The sequence below is a fragment of the Euleptes europaea genome, chromosome 5 (genome assembly GCF_029931775.1).
Source record: "Euleptes europaea isolate rEulEur1 chromosome 5, rEulEur1.hap1, whole genome shotgun sequence".
Lineage (NCBI taxonomy): Eukaryota > Metazoa > Chordata > Lepidosauria > Squamata > Sphaerodactylidae > Euleptes > Euleptes europaea.
Window position 1 is genome coordinate 66,780,830 of NC_079316.1, and position 13,896 is coordinate 66,794,725.

At 43.3% G+C, this 13,896-nt stretch overlaps 1 protein-coding gene across 1 annotated transcript in view; it reads left to right on the plus strand.

The window, feature by feature from the left end:
• The first annotated feature begins 3,203 nt into the window (after positions 1-3,203).
• Positions 3,204-13,896, plus strand: part of INPP5F (inositol polyphosphate-5-phosphatase F) — a 48,349-nt gene continuing 37,656 nt past the window's right edge. The window contains exon 1 of the mRNA XM_056849939.1: positions 3,204-3,302. Coding sequence (XP_056705917.1) covers positions 3,206-3,302 — 97 coding nt within the window. The 5' untranslated portion in view covers positions 3,204-3,205. The remainder of the gene's footprint in view (positions 3,303-13,896) is intronic.

Below are 13,896 nucleotides of genomic sequence, written 5' to 3' on the forward strand. Positions count from 1 at the left end.
GTTGGCAACCCTATGTCCAGACCATCTTTTCACCTGGCACTAGATTTTCAGTGGGCCCTGATGTCTGACTTTTCTGCTTGCATGTTCATTTCCCAGTGACAGATTTTTCCATATTCAGCATTATTCTACTCATTTCTGCTCTCTGTTTGACACCTGTCACTTATTTTGTTCTGTAATAAACACTCATTTCTAAATTTAAGGAAGCTGGAAGATATTGGATTTGCACAGGTTTATTCATATTTATTTGTATAAAGTAGTGTGCATGGAGCACTGCAGAAGACCACATTTGGACAGATACCCCTGAACCTGCCTGCATGCTTGAAAACTTCAGGAAAATTTACACCTTTTTTTAAAGCAATTACATATTTAAGATGGCTCTTCAGCTAATGTGGCACCTCATCAGATCATGCTTTTATTTATTTTTAAGTGGCATATGAGATGGGCATAAAATGAAGCAAAATTATGGATTCTCAGATGTGGCCTGAGATTACAAGTTCTCTGTTTGAAAAAATCCAAAAGCTACAAAGATATATGAAGAATTCAGAGTTCCTCCTAGTATCACACTAGCAGAGCAGCAAACTGATCACACAGCTGTCAAACTTGCAACAATACATATGGCATTAAATATTAGATATACATGGAACAGGAAAAGTATTTTTACTCTTTGCAAACATTTGATTGTTGTACACCAGTGTTTTTCATCAGTTTAACTGCTACCCAGAAATGCTGTATTTAATTAGGTAATACTAGTACAGTGTTTTCAAGATAGCCAGCCTGAATATTCACTAAGTTATGCCAGTTAAACATCAACATTAACTCTAATCACCATGGTGATACACATTTCATAAAACAGATTAGGTACTTTACCTGCATAAGGATGTGGAAAGCATGCAGATCAACCCTGAGTTTCCATACAGATTTAAAGTTTGTTGGACTTTTTGGACACAATACACTAGATGGAAATATCACTATTGATATCATTATAACAATTATTTTCACATTATGTTTCCCAAAAGGACCTAGTTTCAGACTGCAACTCATGTTAGGAGGTGAAGTTGTTCATAATTCTGAAAGGTCTGTAAGGAAAAAAACAAACCTGCTTCTCTGTTCCCAGCCATCTTTCTTCCCATTTCCCCCATTGTTACACTTTTAGATTGCAAGCTCATATGAACATAAGAACAACATCTAGTTCAGCATCCTGTTTTCAACAGTGGCCAGCCGGGTACCATCAGGAAACCCACAAGGCCTTCCCTGTTGTTTGCCCTCTATAGGTGGTGTCACCAACCTCCAGTTGGCACCTGAATATCTCCTGCTATTACAATTGATCTCCAGATGACCAAGATCAGTTCCCCTGGAGAAAATGGCTACTGTTAGGAGTGGGCTGTATGGCATTATACCCTGCTGAGCTCCCCCCCTCCTTAGGGCTGTGACACAATAACATATTTCTAAATAGTAGGTAGGGAGGAGTGAGATATTTTGTTTCTGATCAGTTCAAATTTTGACTTCAATTACAGTCTGTGGTTTTGCTCACTTCCTGGATTGATCTACTCTGTCGTTTTCAGGGCAACCTTAGTTTCAACCATAATTACATAGGTATTTCTCTCTAGAATGTCTTTTGAAATGCATAATTCTATAATTACATGCTACATAGATACACAATGTGAATTGTTGTCTGTGGCCGGGCTTACCATCTTGGTTGATGTGCTATACATGCACTTCATTTTTTGTCATTGGTTGTGTGTGGCACTGTTGTAGTCTGGATTGTGTTAGTTTGTCCTGTGAATGGCCAGAATTCATGTGTGGATGCTTTTGCCAAGTGGCACGAGGCCTATCAGCATATGTTTATTTATTTATTTTGCTGTCAAGTCACAGTTGAGTTATGGTGACCCCATAGGGTTTTCAAGGCAAGAGAAAATCAGAGGTGGCTTGTCATTGCTTGCCTCTGGGTTGCCAATCTAGGGTTGCCAATCTCCAGGTGGTGAGTGGAGATCTCCCGCTATTACAACTGATCTCCAGGTGACAGAGATCAGTTCCCCTGGAGAAAATGGCTGCTTTGGCAATTGGACTCTATGGCACTGAAGCCCCTCCCTTCTCCTCCTCAGGCTCCACCCCCCAAAATCTCCATGTATTTCCCAACCCACAGCTGGCAAACCTAGTATTGATCCTGATATTCCTTGGTGGTCTCCCATCCAAATACCAACCAGGGCAGACCCTGCTTAGCTTCTAAGATCAGACGAGATCTGGGCCATCCAGGTCAGAACCTACTAGTTGTGCACCTTATTAATACAGTTTTAGACGAATCACTGTCTTGTTATGCTACATGCACCAGTTGGATGTATAAACTGTCATTTAGTGCATTGGTGCTATGAAGCACTCCGCATTTTAAGAATGTATCACAATACTCACTATTGCTCTCCAGACCATTTATTTGCTGTACATAAAATCTGTACCCAACTCAATCTAAACTCTACAATTCGTGCAGGAATAGCTGCGCACCGGCTCACCCGAGCAACCACTCTTTGCTGTACCGCTGCAAGCACGCTGCTCTCTTTCAATGGAGAGCATTTCCTAAATTTATTGCATCTCGCCTGCAGCGTTTTTGTTTTGTTGGGCAGATGACCCAACAAAATGTTTGAAATGAACCCTCCACGGCGTCTCTCCGCTGTGTGTGTGTAAAGTGACTTCAATTCGCAGCCGACTTATGGCGACCCCTTTTTGGGGCTTTCATGGCAAGAGACCATCAGAGGTGGTTTGCCAGTGCCTTCCTCTGCCCAGCAACCCTGGTCTTCCTCGGCGGTCCCCCATCCCAATACGAACCAGGGCTGACCCTGCTTAGCTTCTGAGATCTGACCAGATCAGGCTAGCCTGGGCCGTCCAGGTCAGGGCGTCTCTCCGCTACGCCTTTAAGAAGGAAAAAAAAAGAAGGTCCGGCGGATGTAGTCACGTGGTCGGCGCGCCGGAACCCGCCGGCGGCGCCGAAGCGCCCACAGGAACGGCGGCAGCGTCAACAGAGGCGGGGCGAAGGGAGGAGGGCGAGGAAGGAGAGGGGGGCAGAGGCCGCGCGCCGGCTGTGCGCGTCCCCGCCGGCCCTCCCAGGATCAGCGGCGCTGCTGCTGCTGCTGCGGGGAGAGCGCGGCGTCCCTCCTCCGCGGCCGGCCGAGGCGCGCTCCTCCCTCCCTCCCTCCCTCCCCCCCCGCGGCCCGGCATGGAGCTCTTCCAAGCCAAGGACCACTACATCCTCCAGCAGGGCGAGCGGGCGCTCTGGGGCCACCGCGCCGACGGCAGCCTCCAGCTCCGTCCCGGTGAGTCAGGCGGGCGGCGGGGGGTGGGGGCCGGCCCGGGGAAGGAGGCGCGGGTCCGGAAGAGGGGTCTCCCTCCTCTCCTCTCCTCCCTTTCCCCGCACCCATCTCTCCCCTGGGCATCCCAGGCTCTTCTGCCTGCCACGCCTGACCCCATCACGCCTGCGGTTCACATGGACATACTGATGCTTGTCTGAATTCACTCTCCTCTCCTTAAAGACGGGTGGGTTCACATTCTAGCTGCATCTGAAGAAGTGAGCTGTGGCTCACGAAAGCTCACACCCTGCCAGAAAAATATTTTTAGAAAAGAGCAAGAGTCCAGTAGCACCTTAAAGACTAACAAGAATATTTTCTGGCAGGGTATATGAGCTTTCGTGAGCCACAGTATCTGAAGAAGTGAGCTGTGGCTCACGAAAGCTCAGATACCCTGCCAGAAAATATTCTTGTTAGGCTTTAAGGTGCTCCTGGACTCTTGCTCTTTTCTACTACTGCAGACAGACTAACACGGCAACCCACTGAGAAAATATTTTTGTTAGTCGTTAAGGTGCTACTGGACTTCTGCTCTGGCAGAAAATATCTTTGTTAGTCTTTAAGGTGCGACTGGACTCGTGCCCTTTTCTACTACTGCAGACAGACTAACACAGCTACCCACTAAGAAAATATCTTTGTTAGTCTTTAAGGTGCTACTGGTCCGGACTCTTGCCCTTGTCTACTACTGTGAATTATCCCTTTCCAAGGTAATGCTGAGGGCGGCCCTCGGCGGCAGGGGGCGCACCTGCTTTGGGACCGGCTGGGCAGGCTGGTTTATTTTTTGGGTGTGTGTGTGTTGGGTGTTCTCGCAGTGGGAGGGGGGAGTTGCTGGAGCATCTCAGGTGGGCAGGAGAAAGGTGGGCGCTTTTGAGAGGAGCGAGTCTGCTTGCAACGGCGAGTCTCGGGCTTGAGGGGGAAGAGGAGGCGGCCGGCGAGGGCTGGGAAGCAGGTTCTTCGAAGGAGAGGCCTGGGATGGGCAAGCGCTCGGTGTGTTGGGTGCCCTGGGGGCATTTTGGGCCGGTGAGGCGGTTGGCTGGGTCTTGCAATTGGCGAAGTGGTTAACAGTGCAATCCTAAGGAGAGTTACTCCAGTCTACGACCATTGAAAAGTTGAGGGCAGCAGGAAAAGAGGACGACCCAAGAAGAGATGGATGGACTCAATAAAGGAAGCCACTGCCTTCAATTTGCAAGATCTGAGCAGGGCTATTAAAGATAGGACATTTTGGAGGACTTTCATTCATAGGGTCGCCATGAGTCGGAAGCGACTTGACGGCACTTAACACACACACACACACACACACACACACACGACCATTGAAATGAATGGGCTTAGACTGGAGTAACTGTCCATAGGAATGCACAGTAAGGCATTTTAAATTGACATGAATGCATGACGCTGCCTGAGACTGAATCTGACCCTTGGTCCATCCAAGTCAGTATTGTCTACTCAGACTGGCAGCGGCTCTCCAGGGTCTCAGGCAGAGGTCTTTCACATCACCTACATGCCTAGTCCCTTTAACTGGAGATGCTGGGGATTGAACCTGGGACCTTCTGCATGCCAAGCAGAGGCTCTACCACTGAGCCACAGCCCCTCCCGAAGTGTAACACCTTATTCCAGCATAGTTTTTTCAAATTGGAGTGCACTATCAGATATTGTCGTTACAGTGCTATCATATGTAGACTGTGATTCTAGTCTAAATCCATTGATTTTGATGGCGTCAGATATGAGTAATCTATACAGGGGACATTCTGAGATAGAGGAAGTGACATGCATAATGACATATTACTCGTGTGTGTTTGTGTATTTGGGCAATTCTTATACATTATGCTGATGCATTCCAGTAGTTCAGTTAACAATGTAATCCTATGCACACAGATTCAAATCCAAATATGGGTTTGGTAGTGGAAAGGGTTATCAGGTTGAGCAGAGTAATTCTTTATTGGGTTGTACTGTTGGTGATCCATTGGGGGCATTGTTGCACTTGCTGGCACAATGCATAAGGTTTGCACTGTAGGAAGTGCTACTCTCTTCTTTCCTTTTTTTACAGGTAATGTATTGCTTTGGATGTCATTGTGTTTCACTCTTTTCAGGAGGTTTCCTGTGGCTTGCCATGTAGGTTATAAAAATTAACATAAATCGCATGCAGGTACTCTGTGGGGGATTGAATTGGACTCTCTGATGCCTTTAAAATGCACTTAGGCTGGAGCATCATGTCAAACAAGAGGATTTCCACACTCCCCCACCCCTTATAACAGTTCTATACCTGTAACAAGAAAGAAGATAGAGGTTGTGTCTCGGGTTAAGGTTTAGGGTGTGCACATTCTATATTGATTAAGGGCTGGATAGGTAAACTAGTTGGAGGATGGGGTTCGTTTATTCTTAACATCTTTGGGGCGGGTAGTTTGATAGGGGTTTGCAACGTATATTAAAGTATACTGCTTTACTACTGGATGTTGGGGAGGAAATGGGAGACAAGGGGCTTGCAGATACATTCTCCAAATGGGGTAAGGGATTGACCAAAGAGGGTGAGAATAGTGTTTGTTATGAGCACAGGCTTGTTGGAAAATGGCTTAGTGAATCTGACTGATTACAGTGTTACCTGACCAGTTTGGTAATGGTCATGTAGGATTGTGTGTGGGCTGGATACATGTAAGACAGAGCTGACTGGGAAAAGGTTGATGAGAAAGTTTGCTTTTCACAATGTCCTATAATGGAAAGAATTAGTGAAAAAAATGCTTGTTCCATTTAGGGTCAAGCTAGATGTGATGAGTCATCCAATTGTATTTAGATGTTGACTCATATACATGTAAAGTGGGGGTTAGAGGGTGTCTTAAAAAAATCACCAGGGTGTGTGAGGCCCTCTCCTGGCTGGGAGTGAATGTTTCAAACTCAGAGCAATAAGGTAAGGTGAAGGAGGGGAAAAGGTTTAGCCCCACCTCACTTACGTATTCCGCCTCTGTCACATAGATCCCACCCCAGTTTCCTTTTAATAGTGGGTACATGTTTAATGTAACACAGTAGGATATTGTTTCAATGGTTTGATGTCAAAGTTTTTTATTTGGATTGAGGGGTGAGTAAGCTTGCTGGAGAAGGCAGGCAGGTAGGCGGTGAAGGTGAGGTTATAACAGATTATTAGAGGAACAGAATAGGTTAGAATTTGGTTTATCTCTTTAAGAGTAAGCAGGAACAAAACGATTGTAAATTTGACCATGTGTCTTCAACTCTTGAGCAAGGTTCTGTCAGATAGGGCTTCTGACAGCTCCGTTCCCAAACACGATGGTTTCACCGCGAACAAGATGGAGTTCTCCGTGCACTCCGCCCCCGCCCCCGCCCCCGTTTTGCACACGAGCTCCGGCCAGGGATTTACCATTGTATTGGGACCCGCCTGTGTAAATCTCCGATCTGATATCGGGTCCCGCGCACAAAGCCGAGATCTCGGCCATCTCCTCCAGTGATTGCTCATGATTGTTTCTGTTCAGTTTTACTTAAGTCGTTACCGGCAGGAAACGACTACATTGTCTCTTTGTTCCTGTAACCCTATTGTATCAGCCCTATATATGTATCCTCTCTCCCCCAGTCATGTATTCCAGCCTTACTTGTCTCCTTACTGAAATCACTGACTTTCGGAATAAATCTTTGAATCGCTGCTCTGCCTGGATTTGAGTTCTATTGCCTGAAACGCCGTGCATTTGCTGAAGCCTGACAGGTTCATACAGAAGAAATGTGTATGCTATTATTTGTCTAAGGCACTGTCAGTGTGACATTTAGCCAATGTCTTCTACAAGAGGCATGTAATGGTTGTTGCTTTCTCTGACAATGTTGCAAATTCAAGTTTTCTGACTGTTTCTACAAGAGTCAAGGATGTGGCCGTGATCTGTCTGTAATAGGAAGACTTTACTGGGCATCTTATTCCTGATGAGTGTCTTGAAGTCATGACGTTAGAAGGTGGGATGCATGTTGAAGTAACTGAGCACCTATTTTTCTTATTCCTCTGTACAGAAGCTTCTTGTTTTGGTGATCTTTACACTTTTTCTCTGACATTTGGTTCTGTGTTAATGAAATTATTGGAATAATAACCAGATATTGTTTCCAAGTGATGTTTGTTGTGGTGGGAAAGTGCCATCAAGTCCAAGCTGATTTATGGTGAACCTGTAGGGTTTTCAAGGCAAGAAGAGATGTTCAGAGGAGGTTTACTATTGCTTGGCCCTGCATCGTGACCCTGAACTTCCTTGCTGGTCTCCCATCCAAATACCAACCAGGGCCGACCCTGCTCAGCTTCTGAGATCTGACAAGATGGGCTAGCCTGCGCCATCCAGATCAGGGCAGTAGTTGTTTTACACAGTGTTATGTAAAGCAAAGAGATCTACTGGTTTAACAACAATGAGTATTTTCCAGGTTTTTTTGTGTGGGTGAAATCTTGGGTTTTCTCAGTGAAAAGACTTGTAATGGCATACATTGGACCAATTTACTTCAAATTACAGATGTGGGAATATGTTGTATACTTTTCAGTTCATGAGCAGCAACAGAAAGTCCCAGAGGCCTGCTTGGTATTCTGTGCATTCTATAATGCACAGGAATTTATGGGAGGTATTTAAGGATTCCTCAGGAGACAAGTCAATGAAAAGTGTTTCCTAAAAGTAGGAAGTTTAAAACCCCACTACAAATGGTGTACCATGCCAGCATTCTGGGAAACTTGGCTTTCTAATTTTTACGCTACAAGACTTTGTCTCTTGAATTAAATGACATTGTGATTGTCTGATAAGGACTTAAACATACATGTCAGCATGATGTGACTTGGAAGTTTTTGGTTCAAATCCATCTCTGCCATGAAATTCAGTGGCAGTGCAAGCTAATGACTGTCTACTCATAAGTTAGTTACATTATGGTTATGGGGCTTTCTCCAAGGTAAGTGTGCACTGAGAGCCAGTGTGGTGAAGGGGTTAAGAGCGGCAGACTTTAATATGGAGAGCCAGGTTTGCTTCCCCACTCCTCTGCCTGAAGCCTGCTGGATGACCTTGGGCCAGTTATAGTTCTCTCAAAACTCTCATCCCATGGGGAGACAGGCAATGGCAAACCACCTCTGAATGTCTCTTGCCTTGAAAACCCTATGGGGTTGCCATAAGTCAGCTGTGACTTGGCACTTTCTACCACCAAGAGTGCATTGGATTGCTTTGAAAATGACCTTGGATCAGTGAACATTTGTGGGTATTAAGTAGCTAGGGGAACCACCTTGGGAAAAAAAGAGAAGAATAAAAATCTAGTAATGTGTTCAATCTTTGGTCATATTTTCAGGAAATTAAGTTGTGCTTGATTTGAGATATCATGTGACAAACTTGGGAGTGATTTTTAAAAATATGTAATCAGAGCATAGATTTGTTTTTCTAATTTTTCATTATTCATCAACTTGATTTTACTATAAAAAGGTCTCTCTCATGGCTTAGCTGCAGGCCTGTGATTCTCTTTTGCACTGATTAAGTCGTGTAAGATAAGTAGAGCATTTCCACTCTGTCATATGGGGGATATGATGACCAACATGTTTTCTACTTGGGAACTAGGAATTAATTATAAACAGTTCTTGCAGATTGCAGCTTAATGTGCTTATCTAACTACCACAGCTGCCACTCAAATTCAGACGCAATTATATATTCATGCATCAGTCACTCTCATATTCCTTGTGTGTTCATATCTATATCCAGTTGCATTTTATTATTTTTTACCATTGGTCACAAACATTGCGACATTGGAATGTAAGCAAAAACTTTCATTGTTCCATGGTGATCTAATAGCGCAAAGAATACACTGGAGCTAGTAGGGAAGGCATGATCGCAGTATGCAGGTAACAGATAGAGGAGCATCTTGGTCCTTCAGAGCTGAACCTTTTGGTTTGAAGTCAGTTTCTGCTAGACATACCTATAATCTAAATGGCAGATATAACACTTCGAATGTTTAAGTTCTATGTAGGTTTCATTTTTCTTGATATTAAAAACTGAGGTTTCTAAGTTTGAAGTTACTTACATGAGTGCTACTGGTGAATGCCAGCCCTCTTCTTTCCTTCTTCATTGTTTGCATTTTTTATGTAGCAACATATCAGTATAGTCTGTTTTTGATACTAAAATTAACTTTTTATGTGTATGTTCAGAGAAATCATGTGACACAATTTGTCCTGCTGCAGATTACAGAAGGTGATAACACTTTTGAACTTTTTCCATGTAGCAACTTTCTTGCCTGGAAGAAACTGTTGCAGCATATCAGGACAATAAGAGGCGTAGACTAGCAGTTTTTCACTTGTGCAGACTGAAATACTCATTAACTATAGGATACAAGCAATGTTTTATAGAATTGCCTACTAATATGTCTGTCTCCTGCCTGAGTCTACATATGAAACTTGTCAAAATAGCTTGCCCTTGGGGATTACTGAATCAAGGCTTGTATATTCAACTGTAGTTTTCTTAAAGAAGAAAACATTCATTTCACCAACGTCACAGGGGACCTTTGTCCAAAATTCTTGTGTTTGCCACTGAACAGACAATTGAACAATTCCTGATTTCGATCTTACCAGTTTTACTCTCAACCTCTGGGAAGGTTGTAGCATACTGTATTATCCAGAGCCAGCGTGGTGTAGTGGTTAAGAGTGGCGGACTCTAATCTGGAGAACCGGATTTGATTCCCCACTCCTTCACATGAGCGGTGGACTCTAATCTGGTGAACCAGGTTGGTTTCCACACTCCCACACATGAAACCAGTGGCGTGACCTTGGGCTAGACACAGTTCTCTTTGAACTCTCTCAGCCTCACCTACCCCACAAGGTGTCTGTTGTGGGGAGAGGAAGGGAAGGAGATTGTAAGCTGGTTTGATTCCCCTTAAAAGGTAGAGAAAATCGGCATATAAAAGCCAACTTTTCTTCCAGTCACATGACCTTGTGACTTCATTTCCGGTGGATGTAATAATGGTACTAGGTAGTGCTGCAGAGTGCTTTCATTTACAAAAGTCATAGCGTTGGTTTTGTGACTGTACCTTTCCAAGTGGGGGGAACTATCTAAGGGTTACTACTCAAGCTGAATGTCTCAAACAGAACCAGGATGAATTTAGAAATGTCCCATTATGTTTGCTTAAACTATGGTTTACTCTTAATTTGGCAAGCATTGAGAAGAGAGAGAAGAGAGTGGCTGTGCTGCATAATATGCAAGGCCATAGTTACCTTTAAGTAAAACCCTGGCTAGGTGTGGTGTTTAAGCCAGACTTCAAATATATTCTTATGTACAAGTGTTTCCCATTATTTTTGTTTAATGGGACGTTTTCTTTAGTAGCCTGGCAGGTATTCAGTTTTTGCTGTCATGAAGCTCGCTTCTGTGGTGACTGAAGGTGTTTTGAGGCAAGTACAAATCTATTTGTGTCGCACTTACTCATCATCAAAGCTACATGTCAAAAGAACAGCCTGAAAAATGGTACTGTATTTTAAGAAAGTTGTTAGTAAGGAATTTTAAAGGCATTCCGTATATAAAACAGCAATTCTTTGAAGACCTAAAACCACTAGGGTTGATGCATAAGATTGACATTAGTTTTGTATTTTCTAAGATTAAATTCCTGTCAAGAGCAAAACCTCTCTTTGGAAACAGAAGAAGAGTTGGTTTTTATATGCCGACTTTCTCTACCACTTAAGGAAGAACCAAACCGCCTTACAAATACCTTCCCCTCCCCACAACAGACACCCTGTGAGGCTGAGAGAGCTCTTAATAGAACAGTAACTACGGTAGTCCAAGGTCACCCAGCTGGCTTCATGCGTAGGAGTGGGGAAACCAACCTGGTTCACCAGATTAGCATCTGCCACTCATGTGGGAAAGTGGGGAATCAAACTCGGTTCTCCAGATTAGAGTCCACCACTCCAAACCACTGCTCTTAACCACTACACCACACTGGCTCTCCAGGGTACATTTGACTGTCAGAAATTGAGATGACACTGTGTATATGTGTGTGTGAGATTTAGATCTTCTTAATTTCCTAGCGACAATAAAGATAATGTTTGGAAGACAATTCCAGACCCAGAGGACTGTTGGTCTGATCCAACATGGCTGTCTTTATCAATAGAACTCTCCTATAATATTTTTAAAGCAAGACAGAGATCACAGTCAATAGGACAGTTCATGTATACCTTGAGAAACTGAACTGTATTCAACAAACCTTAGCATTTGGGTTTCAGAAAATTGTTTCATTGATGTCACCAGGGCTTAATTAGTTCAAATCCATATGTCCATCTTAAAATACAAGTTCTCCTTTCTTAAATGTTTTATGGCTGAATCTGAAATTTAATTCTTTCATTGTGCTTTGGTAATCTGTTTTTAAAGTGCAATGTGCTTTTCTGTATAATTTACTTTTTTGTCTTCATATTTATGCTGCTAAGACATTGTGCATATACAGCTTGGGAAATGTGTGTGTAAAGCACTGTCAAGTCGCAGCTGACTTAATGGCGACCCCAGCAAGGGGATTTCAAGGCAAGTGATAGCAGAGGTGGTTTGCCATTACCTTCCTCTGTAAAGTCTTCCTTGGAGGTCTCCCTTCCAAGTACTGACCCTGCTTAGCTTCTGAAATCTGAAGAGATCAGGCTATACCATGCCGCCTTCCCTCCCAGCTTGGGAAATTGGGGGGGGGGGGAGGCAATAGGGAAAACTCTGGTACTGTTCCATAAGGCATAAAGTTGACATAACTTATGGCTTCATTCTAATAAGTGGCAAAGTGCCAACACTTGTTTGTTTCATCTCTTTGTTGCTGAGCTGAACCAGTAGTATCAACTGATCTATCTAAATTGTCTAAGTACAATAGGAATCAGTGCACCAATGCTGCTGTCACCAGCAGTATTTAGAATAGCATCTGAATTGCAACTGTGTAAGCTTCTGACAGCTGATGGTTTGTTCTTCCCAAACCGAGTAGTTACTAATCTTACCTTGAAACGGGAAATATTTCATTCCGTTAAATCTAATTGAAATGGTTCTTTGCTTACACAAAGCATAACTCTTTTGATTTTGGGAATTAAAAAAAAACTACTTTCATTGGAGATCTCGAACTACCAAACTGGATATAAGGGAGGGGGAACTACACAGTATTTCAAATTGTAGTTTCTTCTGAGATTGCATTGTTGCTTCTGCAGTATTTGCCCTTACCAGCTGTGCTCTGGTTTCCACCAGAAATCTCCCAAACATTCCACATTGTCACTTTCTCTTAAACTTTAATCTAACTCACATTTATTTTTCTTCCTCCAACATGAAGCCAGACTGCTGGCCCTTTTTGCACCTCACAGTTATTGCTGCTGCCACTTTTTAGCTTCTAGGTTCTGAGATGCTGCGAGTTTAGTTAATGGCGCGCCCAAGTTTTTCCTGATTAAATAGCATGCATATGGAAGCCTTTCCCCATGTGATTTTGGACCAGATTAATGGGCACCCTTATGAGTATCTGCATGTTTTCCTCTTAAGAAGCATGTATAACCTCTGCAGGGTCATTTTCTGTTGGGGACAATGTTAAGCAGGGAAGCTTAAACCCCTCCTTCCTTTGTATCAGGAGCCCCAGTCTGAATTGAGCCCATTTTGCTTGTTTAAAGAAAAAACTTCACTGGGAGCTCCATTCACAGAAATCCAGGTATCATGTCTGGTGTGCCCTAAGAAACAATAATAGTTTCTTCTTTGTCTATAGCGTTTAACTACATTTATGCGGTGGCTTGGGATTCATGGTTCTGCCACCCCTATTCTGGTTTTTACTTGTCTGACTTTTTGAAACATAGTCAAATCCAAATGGTGATGTACCACTCAGAATAAGCCTGGGGTTGCATTGGCAGTACTATTCTAGTGTAGGCTGGTTGAGCATCTGCATAACCAAGCTAGCTGGATTTACCAGAGACAGGATATGACTTCTACTTGACACAATTGTGCTAAAATGAGGCTGTTATTCATGTTGCTGAGAGCAGTGTATGAATTTATGTGTGATACACTGAGGTTAAGTTATGCAGGCTCCAATCAGAATGTATGCTCTGATCACACTTCATGCATTTAAAAATGACGGTAGCCTTCAATCACATTCTTTCAAGTATGCTTTTCCTTATTTAATTTCCAATGGAGAATAGCACTCTAAAAATGTGAAATGTTCATGACTGGATGTTTTGTATTTGGTCATTGTTGCTTTAAGAATAATTTGATAAACTTGGCTTGATAAATGTAGATTCTACATGGCAAACATGTAAGCTAATTCAGGTTACATAATTCATCAATTGGAATGCTGTAGAGCACCAGAGGATCTCATTTTTCTCATTCACAAAGAATGGAAGAGTGTGGTGAGCTGATTGCTAGCTTATCTGAAATTAGTAGGCAGACTGGTTTATCACCAAAGCTAATTTCCTTTTTTTTTTTTGCTCTACACTATAAATTCATCCCTTGTTCTTCACAAGCAGTCGTTCTCCTGATTCTTTTATACTGAGCTACTGAGCCTCTGCAGAAAAGAATGGCGACTTTCCTTTTCAGTTCTCATTCCACTGGATCTGCTTGCTTGAACTGCATTCAGAAGCCCCCGAACTCCAATTGCTTCA